Genomic DNA, 17,041 nt, shown 5'->3' on the forward strand with positions numbered 1-17,041 from the left:
GATGGTCCAATCACAAATGAGCAGGCTTTCATAGAGTTAAAGAATGGTCCAGTAGGGTTAGAGCATGTTCTGAGGTATAGAATGACCCAATTATGATGGTGCAAGGCTGTTTAGACGTAAAGAATGAACCAGTCGCAGGAGAGCGAGATTTCAGGATGATACCTTTCTCAACTTAGGAATGAGTATGTTGAACAAACCACCTTTGTAAACACTTGCAAAATGTACACTGAGAAGCGTAATTGTTTTGATAATTTAAAAAAGGCCACACGCAGAGATGTGAGGAAGGAAATTTTGCACTGTTTCATGAATTCAAATGAGAAGAAAGTGAAAGAATAACAAAAATGCATTAAAAATGAACTGCAAAATGCAAGGACAAGGGGCTTCATCATGTCATTCTCAACAGGATGGAAACAGAGAAAGTTGATGAATCGAAGGCAAGATTAAAGAAAATGAACTGCTCGCTTTCGGCCTACCGTACCAAGATCAGTCTTAAGATCTGTGGGTAGACTTAACTTTCTGCCTGGTCCCTTGACTGAAACAAAACAAAATAGGACAGAAAGGAGCAATTAATCCATTAAAAAAAAAAGAGAAAACAAAAGAAAACAAAAGGCAAAAGATGCAGAGGTCAAAAAATAAAAAATAAACAGATCGGCTCAAATGAATATTAATCAAAAGAAAAACCTTTTGTGTAAATCATGCAGGTGTGCATGCCGACATGTGAAGTTTCATTCAACAGTCATGCCCAATCGTATACTGTCACCAGACAAATAGATCATCTTTACACATGCATGCAGAATGCATATACACTATAAACACAACTCATAAACAATAAACCACTATCAATTTTTATTTCCATTTTCCCCATGTTGATGAGGGAAAAACTCTATAATTAATTTAAAAATCATCAAATAGGGTGTAACAGTTGATATCCATAGTATTTTATTGAATAGAAACCACAATAAAATGCACAGAACCCAATCACATGTGCATGCACACACAATAAAAACACAAACAGAGGTTCAAATTAAAGTGTAGAAATAAATGATAAAAGTTCAACATTTTGCAAGCATTTTGCACTGCAAAGGATACAGCATATTCTGAGCTAAATGTCTGAGAAGTAATATATGGTAGTATTACCGCTGGAATGAAAAATGTATGAGTGGATTCAAAATACTGTTTCATCAGCTTCCATTGCTACGCAATTAAATAAAATCATTTAATAACCAACCATCTTATCCCAAAGAAAGTCACACAAAGCCTCTAGTTTGTGTCACTAAAACACACAAAATACTTCTCAACATGACACTCTCCTCTTAAGCATCATTTCAGTAGTATGTTATTAAAGTAAGGTGTGATTTTAGTCATTTTCACCACACTGCTAATGCTTTTCCACTTATAGAGTCCAGGTAATGGTTTTATGAATGCAATTTGCTTTCCTGTGTTGACCAAGGAGGCCTATAATATGTGGAGAAGTCTATCCATTAGCACTCCTATTCAACTTGGCACTTTTAAGAGTTTGATATGTGTTAAAAAATTTAATTTCATTCTGATTCAAATGAATTCATTCGATTTGAAAGAAAGATGACTTTTAGAAACCCATGGTGTAGTTATACCATTTTCTCTAATAGTGCCATATTAGGACGTTGACATTTACAACTGCTATAGAGAGCTGGAATAAGTTATATTCAAAATTATTCTTGGGGATTGTTCAAACTAGGAAATTTACATGCTTATGTCTAATATATAACTTAATTTTTGAACTAATTAAAAGTAGACAACAGAAAACACAGGTGTAAACAGGTTTCAAAATGTTTTGTGATTGTCCACATTGAACACTTCCATGAGTAGTTAAAAACCCATTCAAAACCGATTAAATTCATTGACAAAAGATCCTCTTCTCAGTTGAAGATCATCATCAAGTCTTCAAGTCTTGCAAGTCATTGTTGAATCACACTTTTTAGATGGGAATCAGAAATCATACGCTTGATCCAAACACATTAGCATTCAAGTTGCTGCTCTTCTTATTGTTTTCCATGGTTTTATTTGGAGTGCATATGAAAACATTGTGAGCTTATTTCACAATTTTATATGATAAAGTCAAAAAAGGCACCAACTTTACACTCATTCATGGAGTCCTACCTCACATAAATCAAGAAAGTTGTCAAAAATGAACAAAATAGCTGCTACAACACCAGTGTAAACATTCAAACATTAGTCTCCCTCGTCTGCCTGTGACCTGATAAACCAAATTAAATTTAATGGATCTTTAAAGCACTGGATTGGTTTGAACCTCAGACATCAGAAGCAAAAAAGACAAAAAAAAAAAACACTTAAAAAACCATTTAAAAACTCATATTAAGGTACAGCTGTATCCTTCTTTCTCCCACTCTTTTTCCTGGAAAGTGGGGACGGATGCGATCTGAACATAACACAAATCGGAAATTGCTCCTGGAAATAGCAGTAATTAAAATTCCGGGATCAATAACTCATGCCTTAGATGTGGAGTCTTTCCCATTAGCCTGTACGCTGATAAGATCAGTCTGCACACACATGTGCAGGTGCGCAAACATGAGAGAGATGGAGAGGAAGAGCAGGCTACATGTTGATATGAGAGATGAGCACATTAAAGCCATTTTGCAAGCTATTTTCTCTGTGAATAAACCAATGCGGACTAACAAATCCATCTTGGACATATCTACTTATTGTTATCCAGTGGTAAAGCTACAATGCCAAACATCACATCTGGCACCAACTGATTTCAACATCAGACCTCAAGTGGCCATTCTGTATTATTGTTTCTTTTTTTTTCTTTGTTCTTTCCTTCCATGGGCACAATTTCAGGAGTCGTTTAGCTGCTCGTTAGAATGTTCAGAACACCGTGGCTTCAATCCCACCGACTCCTCCGTGAGCCTGACTGAGATGAACAGTAATTTGGGATTGTTTTGGAATGATCTCAAAAAATGTCTTCAGCTATTCTGCTCTACAATTTGAATAAATTACAGACTGCTTTGCTTTCAGCTCACGTCAGCATCCACTAAACTGAAGAAACTGATATATTTCCGAAGTAAAGATGTAGACAACAGGCACAGTTCTTTCTCAGAAATCTGCTGTATTAGTTTGGCTAAAATAAGAAGCCCAAGAAAAGAGAAAACCCCTAGAAAAAGAGTAGGTCATCGATTAGCAACACAGCTTGACGAGCTGTGAAGTGACCTGGTAGATTTTACATCTTCAAAATGAGCCAACACTTAAGGCCATTCACATGCAGCACATTTTAAAAAGTGAGCAAAAGCACTATTAGCATAAATGGAATTATCATGCTTTCAGCCATGCTGTCAGAGAAAGCTTTGCAGTCAGTGTAAATAATGTAAATTGTATCCAGGAAGCAAACTATATTTTTGAAATCATTGAAACAGTAAGTTTCCACAAAATTAAGGTGACATGCATGTTTTAAATTAATTTCTCCTAATCCAGGTCATTGACTACTTAACGCAGGGGTCACCAATCTTGATCCATGGAGGGCCAGTGTGCCTGCAGAGTTTAGCTCTAACTTGCCTCAACACACCTGCCTGGGTGTTTCAAGTATACCTAGTAATACCTCAATTAGCTTGTTCAGGTGTGTTAGATTCTGGTAGGAGCTAAAATCTGCAGGACACCGGCCCTCAAGGAACAAGTTTTTGACCCCTGACTTAACGCAATTTATGAGTTCATTTATGAGCACGGCCCGTCAACATGACGTCAGATTGACCATGTACCCTAACGTTGCATTTTTTTTAGAAATGAAAATTGGGTTTATGTCAGAACCCAACATCAGGCCGACGTCAATGTCTAATGTCCAACCTAAAATCAACCAAGTATCAACGTCGTCTAATGATGTTACAGCTTGACGTTGTGTGGATATTCCCACTTTGATGTCTATCAGAAGTTAGTGGTTGCCATACCTGACGAATAAATGTCAGTATTTGATGTCAATATGACGATGGTTTAAGATGTTGGCTCTGTGTTGGATTTTGGCCACTTTCCAACAGAATCTAAAATCAACATCTTTTGACATCATTATTGGAGGTTAAGATAAGTTGTCTTGACGATGGCTGAATTTTGCTCATCTGACACGTGTGCATGCTGGGATTTATAAGTATAAAGGGCACTATCAAAATATTTCAAGCAGTCCTCTCAAATCTGTCAATTGCATTCCAGCTTGACCAATAGTTAGAGGTTGGGGCATGGCTACTGTAACAGGCTGAGCCACAGGGTGTTCAGTTTTTTTTTTTTTTAAATATGACTGATACATTAAATGGGAAAAGATGTTCAGGTTTGCTTATAGATTTCAAGTCAAAACCTGCAAAGACAAACAACACGGTCCTTTTCACAAGATGGAGGAATTTGCCAAAATATTTGGGTTTCATTCTTTCTAGCAGGTTAACTAAACTTTTTTTTTGCCACAAGTTAGTTCTTCAGCATCAAATTCCATATAAATATGGTATTATGAAAATAAATCTTATGAAGAGTTATTTGAAAAGTTGTCAATATTATATTTCTGCCAGTAGCACAGATACATCACTATTAAAACTTAAATCTGATTACAGATTTAACATTGACTACAAGCTGAGCACTAGTCATTTGTAAGATACGTTAATCAGTGAATGAATTCAATTCAAATGTTGCATATCAAATGTTTACAGAACAAAATGTGTTCTCAATGGTACAAAAAAAGTACAATTATAAAGGGTTGTGCTACTAAAAGCTAACAGATAAACCCTTGAGGGTCTTTTGTGGACTCACTGAATCGAAATGCACAATGCATGGATTTTACAATCTTTTAAAAGTATTACTTTTAAAACTGTAAAATAGGAGCTCAGTGAGGTTTAGTGTACCTGTAAGTGACATTATTATTTCTTTGCATTAGACTGTATGCAATATATCTGAGACCGATAGCATGAACAATCCATGTAACTTTTTGTTGTCGTTTAATAACTGCAGAATATAAAAAATACCATTAAAAAAATTGAGTGTGTCAACATTATCAAGTCGACATTATCAAATGAAGTGAGTGTAGTTAACTCAAAATTTACTGAAAGTTAATTCTACTTATTTGAAAAGAGTTTTGAACTCAGTGTTGAAGGTAATGGGTTAACAAATACCTCATTACTTCAAATGGAGTATGTTCACAGTACTCATTAGGAGTAGTTTTTGCACTTAAATGGTTTGTTGCAATCTATTTCCTCAAATGGTTTGAGTTACCTTAACTTTTTGGGTTTTACAGTGTAGTATCAAAATACTTTAAAGAACATTTCTTTTCTTATCGCATTCTCCTTTGCCCTGTTGTACCCTTCTCTACAAACTATATCAATGACCTGCCAATAGTGCTAATGCTAATTGCAGTGTCTGGATCGGAAACTAAATAAAACTGTAAGAAAAGAGAAAATTGATGAAGCCTACCATTTCCTCTTAACAGCAAACTCAAACTCGCTCCCTTTTAAATTAAACTTGACCTACAGAATTTAATGAATTTCCGTAAGATCAATATTCAAGTGTCAGCCACAAAAAACCAACAGCAATACTTGAACTACTGTAAAAAGATATTAAAAAAAACATAAGGGCCGTTTGATCCCAACGGACCTCAAACTCACAATCAGTCACAACATCGCCTGTCTCATCAACACACACAACACTACATACTACCATGCTCTAATCACACACATGCCAATGATAGCCACATGTGAAGCAAACTTACACACACACACACACACACACCTGCATTGCAGCAGCACAGAGCGTGAACAGGCCACTATGAGCTACTTCTACAGCAGCATGCAACTCTTAACAAACAGACACACACGCAGACTCAAAGGAGCAAGAGCTGCAGACCGGTGCGTGTGGCTGTTTTCAATAGGCTGGACACATTCTTACCATTGTCCAGCAGGTAAAAGACAGGACTGTAGTGGCAGGAGCGGAGGTTGGACACAGGTTCCCCTGTGCCTCGAGGGTCATTATGGAGGGAAGGGGTGTAGGGTGCTGGAAATCAAAGATCACATAGTCAATGTCACATTCCAGGCTCAGTCTCATACAACCAATCAGCTTGATAAAGGTCATCGGGATTTATAACAGGAGGTTGCTACTACAGGAAAATAAAAAAATCACACTGGAGAAATATTAAAATATCTGTCTTTGTCACAGTTCAAACACTTTAAAGATCCTCAGCATGTCCAAATTTGGTCTAAGCAATATTTCTATGTGGTATTCAACCTTTCAAGAACGTTAATGAAAATAATGAGTTAAAATTTTCAACAGTATTTAGTCAAACAATTATTAAATACCTCTGTAACACTATCACTCGACATAATGGTGTTTTGTATGAGCACAAAATCTTTTAAATATTTTTAAGATAGTCAGTCCACAATGCATTTATCTTGGTCAAACAGAAAGCACATATAAATACAGTACAGGTATATTAAAAAAAATGTGTTTGCTGCTTGTTATTCAAACTAATTAAAAATGAGCTGAATTAACACAATTCTTCAGTTTTTTGAGGACAACTTAATTATCTTGTTCAATATATAATAATTTAAATATTTATGTTTTGTCTACTTAAATTTGTAAAAAACAATTAAATTAACTTAATCAATTTGTGTTGGGACAACATGAAGGAACTGTGTGGAACCCAGCTTTTTTGTTACAGTTTATGGGGATGTTTGTCAATGTTCAAATAACATTGTTCAACTGAGGAATGAATACTGACAATCAAAGTTTACCAAAAATGTGCAGCTTATGTATATAATTTGTTTATATGCACAAAAGTAGTCAGAGTGCAGATTTGATTCATAACAATAAAATTAATTTACTCTTTACGACTGTTTACATGTACGTTTTATTTTTCCTACTACACTGAAAAAAAATGATTTCTGCAAATTTTTGCAAGCAATTTATATGGTTCAACTTAATTTGTTTGTTAAAATTCAGCCCAAATAAATTGTTTGCAACCACTTTTAGCAATTTTAGTAAATCCAAGATCTTTGATCTTTCTTCATCTTTGAATTATTTTTTTCAGTGTATTTGGTCCGAAGTGTAATGTAGTGTGGTTATTTTTACTGCCATTCTTAATATTGTAAACTGGTGTTTACTGGCAACTGTTTCACTCTAAATATATATCAAATATGCAAAACATATATCTATTCAGTGCAATAGCTGTAATGCGTTTTTTTTTTTATTCCCCTATCACTGGATAAAGAGTTGTTTACAAACCTGTTCTGAATAATAATGGCACATGGTACATACTTGCAAGTAATTGATTACAATTATGAGTTTAATCGCATTAGATTGACTGAAGTATTGTGTGTACCTGAGACAAAGGTTAATTGCAATATCGCCAAAATCCTATTGTAATCGCATTATGGAAACATTAATATTAATAAATTAAACTAATATGAAATTAATATACAATACTATAAACATAAAAGGTATCTTGGTGGCTGAATGAATAATATAAAATATAATATATAAAAAATAACAAATAGTCTAGTATGCATTATTTATTTTCATTTATTTAATGTTGTGTATTACAAATGATACATTAGAATATGTGTAAAACAAATATGGTTTCAAAGCATTAAAGTTGCCAAACAGACTTGACTTCCTTTACTTAAATTCAAGTTAAATACAAATAATTGTTTTAATTGTAAACTGATTTAGAATCTGTTAAGTATGGAAGCTTGATTTTGCACTGGAAATCAAACAAATATTAATAATTATTGAACCCTACAAATGTAGTTGCCACTTTTTGTGTCACAATTAGACTTTTATCATAAATCATAGTTCATATTTTGTAATTCTGACAGATTTGCATGTTGGTATCTCACAATTTCTAATTATAAACTTGCAGTTGTGAGTTTTTACACCTCATAATTGTGAGGACAATTGTAATATGTAAACTTTAAATTAACTCAGATTTGAATGACAAATTCTGAATTGCAGGAAAGTCTATGAATGCAAAAAAAATAGCAATAAGTAACAATGCTTATGAAGGAGAAGTCAGAATTATGAAGTATAAACCCAAAGTTACAATATATAAATCCAAAATTGCTTAATAAAACAAATTAGTTATCTTTTTTCTTGGCAGAAACAGACCTCTCTTAAAGTAACTGATATGATTAATAAATCAGAGATTTTAATCTCTTATTTAAGGAACCTTTGACTTGTCCTTGCATCGACTTTTATTCAATCTAGAGGTTGGAAAATAACTTGTAGAATTTATAGAGCAGCACATGACACGCTTCATTCATCATCAGTGCACACGAGCATCTTCATCAGCTACAGAATGGTGGAGATTTCCCCTGCATTTAACCTCATCACACATGATAAATTCATAAGACCCACTGCAGGTGTCGACCTGATGGCATAAATCATGACTGCTGTGTGAATTGAGGCCAAACTGCTGAGGGTAAAGATGAGAGAACAGTGTTGTGAAAAGCTGACAGGCGTATCGCAGGTCTCCTGGTTATTCTGTCTTTACTGTATTAATAGCCTTCCTCAGTCCTTTTTTTGAACTGTCAGGCCAAAAGCTTCTAAATACTGACTCTTGCCATTTGATGCCAATATAAAGCATCTACAATGTCGACCATCTGTGCTGCGGCATCAGCTTACAACCTTTCACTCTCAAATGTGAATTATAATGAGGTCATGCTAGCAAATGCAGTGCGTCACAGCAACATAAAAGCCTATAATTACACATATGCATTATCAAACCTTACCATGCATGCATTATTTTATTTAATTACTTTATTTATTCATTTATTTTAACCTAACTGGTTTGACAGAGAGGTAAAAAGCTTATTTTAATCAGATGAAGATAATAAAAGACAAATGGATGAAAAATTGAGCACAGAAAAGAACAGCAAAGCATATGTTACTCAGTTACATCAACCCTGTCCTGTGCTTTGCCTCTTAACATAGAACAAGAAAATATGAAGGCATGTTAACGGATGTAAAATGCTGGTAAATTAAAAATGTTGCATTTATTCATTTATTTTGTGGTCTAAGAATTGCAAGCACAAACTAAATGCTAATTTCTAATTCTCTTTTATTAAGATTAATCCAAATTTGGATTTTACATAGTTAAATTATGCAACATATTTTGACTAGTTTCTTGAAGTTCACTGCACTTAAATGGCCTCCACAGTCACCAGTTCTCAATCCAATAGAGCACCTTTGCGATGCAGTGGAATGGGAGATTCACATCATGGATGTGCAGCTGACAAATCTGCAGCCACTGTGTGATGCCACTGTATCATTGACCAAAATCTCTGAGGAATATTTCCAGTACCTTGCTAAATCTATGCCACGAAGGCTTAAGGCATGCAGTTTTGATGGCAAAAGAGGTTCCTAGTAGGTCCTAGGGTGTACTAGTAGTAAGGTGTACCCAATAAAGTGGCCGGTGAGTGTATATTGCTATAAGTCTGTGGGTTAGATGGGTACAATAAGCTCATCAGAAATAATGGAAAACAATTTACCGCTTTCTGTCCTCTCACATTTGCTTTCTTTTGTTCTTATTTTTATCTTTCATTTCAAAACATTTTTTTTTTTGTCTTAAAAATAAATATCTTTCCCGGTCACAGTTGATGGCTGACATCTTGTCTTATTAACCAGCTGGCACTATGCCACAATCAGCAGGGTCTAAAAAAAAAACACCTCAAGCCCGCTGACAAAAACAACACCCGCACAAACAACAACTAGTCGACTAGACAGAGAGAGAAAACACTTAAGAGAACTTCAAAGTGGAGTGTGGCCCAATTACTGGACCTGATGGAGAGCAGGGGAGACTGAAAACAGAAAGTTTGCTAGGAGGTCAGAGATGATATGAATAAGTGCAAACAAATAAGGCAAGAAAAAAATGAGATCCGGGTTAGAGGAGAGAAAAAAAAAGTTAAAAGATAATGACAAGCTTTTACAGATAAAGTAAATACATCAGCCAAAGCAATTTTATGTTAAGAGAGGTGATGTTGGATGACACAGAAAGAGCTCATAATGGTAAAGAGTTTGTGCCCATGAGCAAACGCAAGGAAAACAGCACCAGAACCATCTGTGCAACCTTGAGCTTATTCATTATTTATTTTTTTCTGGCTTATTGCTACTTTCAAAAGCACACATCCAAATGCAGAGACAAAAGTAATAGCTAAAAGGAAAAAAAGGTCAAATAATACCAGTCATCAAACATTTATTTGACACAGCCAATTTCCATCAAATCAAGGTTCACCATCTCCCCTTTAAAATGTAGCACAACACATTGAGTGATATGCAAATTACAATGTAACCTCCACCCAAGGAAAAGACACAAAGTTAATAGAGATGAGTTAATAGAGAGGCTGGATCCCTGAAACATGTTTGTTTTCAGAATTGCAATTAAATATTAGGTTAAAATTCACACTTCCTTCAACTAAAGTCAAATAAACTTGTGATATATATATATATATATATATATATATATATATATATATATATATATATATATATATATATATATATATATGTGTGTGTGTGTGTGTGTGTGTGTGTGTGTGTGTTTGTGCGTGTGTGTGTGTGTATATATGTGTGTGTGTGTGTGTGTGTGTGTGTGTGTGTGTATATATATATATATATATATATATATATATATATATATATATATATATATATATATATATATATATATATATATATATATATATATGTGTGTGTGTGTGTGTGTGTGTGTGTGTGTGTGTGTGTGTGTGTGTGTGTCTGGTTCTCGAATCTGATTGGCTGATTAGCCGTGAGATATTTAAGTAAAATCAGCACCCGTACAGCCTCTTTACTCTTTGTGTATTACTCCGCCCACATACAGCCAGCAACAAGCAGAGAGACACTACAGTTTGACAAATATTACTGCTGTTAGACAACAAAATGTACTTTTGAGGCTTTTTTAGTCGAGGATGTAGTTGTTTTGCAACTATGCAGATTATTTGTAAGAATAGTGCCTATTTTAAAATATTTACAACTTCAGAGAGAGCTCGTCGACAGCCATTAGCCTGCCATTGTGTACAACAAAAACGATTGACGTTTTCTTTCTACAAGATGGCGACAGAACCGCATAATAAGTCCTTTCACTTAGAAGCTTATAACAGTCTGGTTTCTAACTACAGCAGATCAAATCATTATTAAACTGGTAAGCCTTGACACTTTTACCTGGGATTATTTCAGACCAATCTCCCGCAACCATCCTGTTATTAGACCCTCCGTGTTTGATTGCCATCAAGCTGTTGTATAAACGCAATATCACACTCATAGCAATGAGATATGGTTGTATATCAGCACTGGTGGAACGCTAACGCACTCGGCCGCAACGCACGCCTCCCACCAGTGCTGATATACAGCCATATCTCACTGCTACGAGTGTGAAACTGCTCATATATATATATATATATATATATATATATATATATATATATATATATATATATATATATATATATATATATATATATATATATATACAAAGTATATATGAAGTCAGAATTATTAGCCCTCCTTTGATTTTTTGATTTTTAATTTTTTTATTTCCCAAATTATGTTTCGCAGAGCAAGGAAATGTTCACAGTATGTCTGCGTTTTTTTTTTCTTCTGGAGAAAGTCTTATTTGTTTTATTTTGGCTAGAATACAACCAGTTTTTATTTTTTTTTAAAAACGATTTTAAGGTGAAAATTGTTAGCCCCTTTAAGCTATATTTTTTTTCGATTGCCTAAAGAATAAACCATTGTTATACAATAACTTGCCTAATTACCCTAACCTGCCTAGTTAACCTAATTAAACTAGTTTAGCCTTTAAATGTCCCTTTAAGTTTAATAGAAGTGTCTTGAGAAATATCTAATAAAATATTATCTTATCTCTGTCGGGGGGGGGGGGGGGGGGGGGTAAACAGGGGGGCTAATAATTCTGATATATACACACAAATATTGTTCATCATCTCTTCTACATTCTCTCTCTACATCATTATTTATAATTTATCCAATAATCCTTCAAGCTCTCTTCTAATGCATCAGTGGCTGATGCCCAGAATCACAGTCCAATTTTTGCCAGAAATCCCCAGCCAATCGTAGAAGGCCATTTCCGGAGTCCTGTCATAATAGCTGCTTCCACAAAAAAAACAAAAACCTCCAAATTACTCACAAGCCTGAAGCCAAAGCAACAAATCCCACAGAAAGAAACCCATAAAGGATGCAGTGCTGACAGCCAGTTCTTCACCAAAGAACATTCTAGAGAAAATCACAGATTCATGACTGCTATGCTTCACTAAAGGCTTCTTAAAGAAAATAAACTCATCCAAAATTGACAACTCTGTCACTGTTTTATGAAAGCAAACAACATGAATATTCTTCAAAATTCCTTTTTAGAGTGTTCATTTTTCCCAGATGTTTGATTTTTAGGTGAGAAATTCCTTCAAATACTTGATCCGCTGCCACTTTTTACTAGAAGCAAATCTCAAATCCCCTTCTCGATCCCCCAAACTACTAACGTCAGTCTCCAGCCCTCAGCTCTCCTTCCCAAGCGACTTCCATCTTTCAGACTGCCTGCTGAGCTGAGAACTGGGAAAATGAGCAGAGCTTCGACTGCACCAAGACATCAGAGTGAAGTGAGAGAAAAACAGACAGACAATTTTGTATTCTTGAGACGCAGCGCAAAATGTGCCTCTGATATTTCAAACAACAAAATCTTAAAAACAGACACAATGCAATATTTCCCGCCCCCTGAGAAATCAAAGCTTTGCTGAAATACTTCTTCTAAATTAAGAGCTTTATTTAGATCCTCAAGGACAAGCACGGTTGTTGTCATCGTGTTCGTCCCACTGAGACGACACAAACATTGAGTACAGCTCTGTAAACATTATCATACCCTCATAAAAATTCTACACAGGTTATGATGGCTTTAAAGAAGAAAGGAGAAGCAAAGGCATCTGAGTAAAGAGCATGGAGGAAAGAGCCTCTAGGGGCTGAAGACCTGTGCTTTAGGGAAAGAAAAAAGGAGACAGAAGACAAATGGAAAACGGGAGAAAGCTGCAGGATGGTTTGTGAGTTCTTCTATTTTGATATTCAAGCAGAAATTTTGTGACATTTGTGAAACCATAGTGATTAATATTAGCATGTCTCTTAAACACTCCTTGTTATTGTTTCCTGTGGTATGTGGATATTAGAGATGGGTGTGGTTATGTGGAATGGGTGTGGCTAATCAAAATAAGGAATAGGCTTGATTGTCAAATGTAATGTTGAGAATTGATGTAGGCATGGTTAAACATGAGTTAAGTGGGTGTGGCCTAACAAGGTTTGGGCGAAGAATTGATTAAGTGCATTCGACTTGAACATCAAGGTTAGTTAAGCGAAAACGGAAGTGGCATTGAAAACAGAGGTGGACACTTAGGTACTCTCTCATAGCTTGTAGCAGTCTTGGCAGATCACATGGCTTGATCAAAGTTTTGTTTTTCTGTTTTTTTGTTTTTATTTATTCATTTATTTATTTATTTTTTTACATATATTTTGCAATAAAAACTAAAAAAGTATACACTGATAAAACAGTGAATAGTGAATTGAAGTCTTTTCAAGCCGCAAAGAGATGACTTCTTTTTACTACACATTGAAATGTATTTGCATACACTTCCAGTTCTTGTTTGAAGATGCCAAAAGGGTTTATATTTACTATATTTAGATTTATACACATACAACTGTGCATTAACCCTGGAACTACCAGAATTCTATAACTACTAGAATTACTATAGCAGTCATTCTGATGTCATATTGTAATGTCATATTTACATTCAAAGCTTCTATAGAAATATTAAAAATGGCTGTGAATGTCTGTTATAATTTTTTTTTTTGAATATTTAAGTCATCACCCTAAAAGTACAATCTTTTTGGTAATACAGCCAATGAATGTATATGTAAGGTCACATTAGGATGTCCGTGCCTTGCTTTTATTTTCACTTTCGCCAACTGAAAGTAATTTTTTTGTTAGCATGAAGTTGCTAGGCAACAGATGTGCGCATATTTAAAGTCACAAGGAAAATGAGCTGACAGTGAATGGTAGCAAAGTGCTTAGAATGACCAAGAGGCGACACTCAATAGAATGTTCCATTGCAATAGCAGCAACAGCTCCGGATTCCGCCGTTTTAGAGTGAAAGTGATCGGCTGTTCATTGGATATTATTACTGTTGCGATGGCAAGTAGCTGCTTTGTTTTTTTATTTATTTATTTAAAAAGCGCATTAGAGCTTAGATACAACCTGAAAAATGCCAATACAACTCTTACTATCGCAATCATCAGCACTTTTAATAATTTATTTTACAGACTTATAATATGCTGCTGTTCTATAGGAATTTTTATTCCAAAATGGCAGCCATCTAGTGGCTGTTTCTCAAATCGCACTAGAGTGTTGCCTGTTGGTGATTCTATGCTCCTTGATGGTAGTTCTTGGTAGAAATTATCTGATTTTTTGTGTGTTTGTTTTGTAATTTGAATAAAATAACAATGTTAAAAACAAATATACCCATTTTTAGTAAAAATCAGGGAATGCAAAAAATTGCAAAAATTAAAAACTCTAAAACAACCGCCTCAGTAGTTATAGTATTAAATAACATGAGAACATGAGGGTTTTTTATTTACTGTATAAGCCCTAAACAATGCAACCCAGGCTCATTATGAAAATGTAACTCTATATACATTTCGGGAGGCCACGAAATACATCCAGGGGGTATGTTTTTTTTTAAAGGGTCACGAAACACCAAAACACATTTTTTGAGCTGTTGACAGTCATATATGTGTCCCACACTGCTAAAAGCACTATTAGGACACTTATATTTCACTAAAAAGTGTAAATTGGTTGTTTTTGCGTTATTTCAAGCAAATTCGTACTTCCTGTTTGAAACGAATTTTTGAAGCTGCGTCACGGTCATGACATAATAGCGTGTATTCCAGCGTGCAGACTGGGCGTCTGTGCCAGAGTGTGTCTTATTACATCTTACAGTGTGATACATTAATGCATGAGTAAGGCTTGGTTCAAACCAATCAGCGTGCTCTACTGTGCAACTTCATTAATATTCATTTGTGTCACCGTCTTTACACCACAAAGACGCCACGTTGTGTTGGCAAAACAAGCGTGAAGTGTTGCTTTTATAGTTTGCTGCAGTTAAGTTTTGTTTTCATTTTCTCTCTGTGAGAGCTCAGACTCACGTGTGGATTAACAGTGTACGCGACGCTCGACAACAATAACTTACATGTCTAAGGAGGATTATTGTTTACCTGAGAGCTGTTCTCATCTGCAAACGCTGAAATCTGGATTTGCTTGTAGTATTCTCTCCATAAAGACGCGGCTCTATTTGCTGGTGATTGTCCTGTCTCTACAGATTTGGTAAGTGAGCGACCAGTGCTCTTTGTTTATTCAGTTTGTTCGTATCGAATTAAGTTAACTATTGCACTGAGTGCAGAAATGTTAGCACCGCATTTTGTGACCGGAATAACACACGCGGCTTTCTGACGCTACCTGCCGTGTGCATCTAAGTTTCCGGGAAATGCGGAGTTTTTTTTTCTCTCATTCGCCGTGCGGTATCAAACATTGCATGAAAAATACACGCTTAGAGCAGATCCTCGAATCAAATATCTCGTTTGTCGCGAGGGGCATGAATGAATTCCCTGAATGAAAGAGCCAAACTGCAGTTAAAGTCCAACATTTAATAATTTGGCAAATAATTCGACTACAGATGTCCATGTAGGTTAAACACTTCTCCTGTCTGTGTGGGTGTGTATTTTGACTCTGAAACTCGCGCGTGCACAAATAGACACTCCCACACCATCCCACTTTAGTTCCTCTGACACTCCCCCCTAAACAGAGCTGGACATGCCCACTTTTCTGACTTTTTCCAAAGTAGAGGTGTGAAAACACCCTGCTGAAACGAGGGGGTTTCATGGCCCTTTAAAGTTTTTGTTTTCGTGAATCCACAAGAGGCCGCTGTGTACGCCTTTTCAGATCTCAAATTTCTCGTGCGACTGCCATTCGCACCTGCTGTTCTTGCGTAAATCCACCAGAGGCCGCTGTTGACTGACTGTTTGACTGATTGAATGACTGACCTACTGACCAATCGACTGACCCACCCTCCTCCTTCCCTGAACCCAACCAATTTTATTGATTGACTCGCCCACCCACTTCCCTAAACCCAACCAACAATTTTCAAAAGCAATTCATAAGAAGAAAAGCCATCTGATTCAGATTTTACCACATTCTCACCCTGTTATTTACTTCTTTATAATTCTTTTGTATTCTTTTTTTGTCTTACCTGCCTTCTGGAATCGTTCTTCACCAAACTCGAACTCCATCATCGTGGTCAACTCCTCTCTGCGTCTCAAGTCTGCCGACGCACATGGCAAGCTAACGTAACAAACTGGTTACAGCAGGAAAGCTGTCCTTAAGCAGGTAAGCGGTCAGCTGGTAAGCGCGAAAAGGAATGGCATCATACCGCGCCATAGCGTTTGTTTAAAAAATCAAATGCAGCCATACGTACTTCTGGCTACATAACTCACGGTCTCCAGAAATGTATATAGGGCTACATTTTCAGAATGAGCCTATGTTGCAACAATGTGTCTAAAATATAAAAATAAAATATCTAAATATGTTGTGCAGCAGAATACAGAAAAAAATTCTGATCTGTGCAGTAGACGAAGATGAAGTGCCAATCACGGATGTGGATACTGTTAAGTATAAATTGGTGTTTACTCTGATGTGAATGTCATGAGTGAATGAGACTAAATTAAGTAGGTGTGACCAATTATGGATGTGGTTATGAAAGGGTGCCATTATCAGAGGTGGTGAGTGTGGCCAACAATAATTCTGTTGGCCTGAAATACAAATAGGTTCATTTATAAAAGCATATAAGGTTGTCTGTGGTAGGTGTGGTCATAATAAGTAGATTTCACCAATCAATGGTGTGTCTAAAAGGTAGAAGGTTTAATTAAAGTCGGTGGGTGTGGTCAATCGTGCGGGGGCTAGCGGAAG

General features: G+C 35.7%; 1 protein-coding gene across 29 annotated transcripts in view; it reads right to left on the reverse strand.

Moving 5' to 3' along the window:
- Positions 1-17,041, reverse strand: part of stxbp5l (syntaxin binding protein 5L) — a 235,801-nt gene that overhangs the window by 32,636 nt on the left and 186,124 nt on the right. For 6 of the 29 annotated variants that reach the window (XM_068223455.2, XM_073912147.1, XM_005167727.6 and 3 more), the window contains 2 exons: positions 5,908-6,012; positions 479-532 (listed from right to left, as the gene is read on the reverse strand). In XM_068223455.2, coding sequence (XP_068079556.1) covers positions 479-532; positions 5,908-6,012 — 159 coding nt within the window. 29 annotated transcript variants of the gene reach the window in all.

This window comes from Danio rerio, chromosome 9 (genome assembly GCF_049306965.1).
Source record: "Danio rerio strain Tuebingen ecotype United States chromosome 9, GRCz12tu, whole genome shotgun sequence".
NCBI classification, from domain to species: Eukaryota; Metazoa; Chordata; class Actinopteri; order Cypriniformes; family Danionidae; genus Danio; species Danio rerio.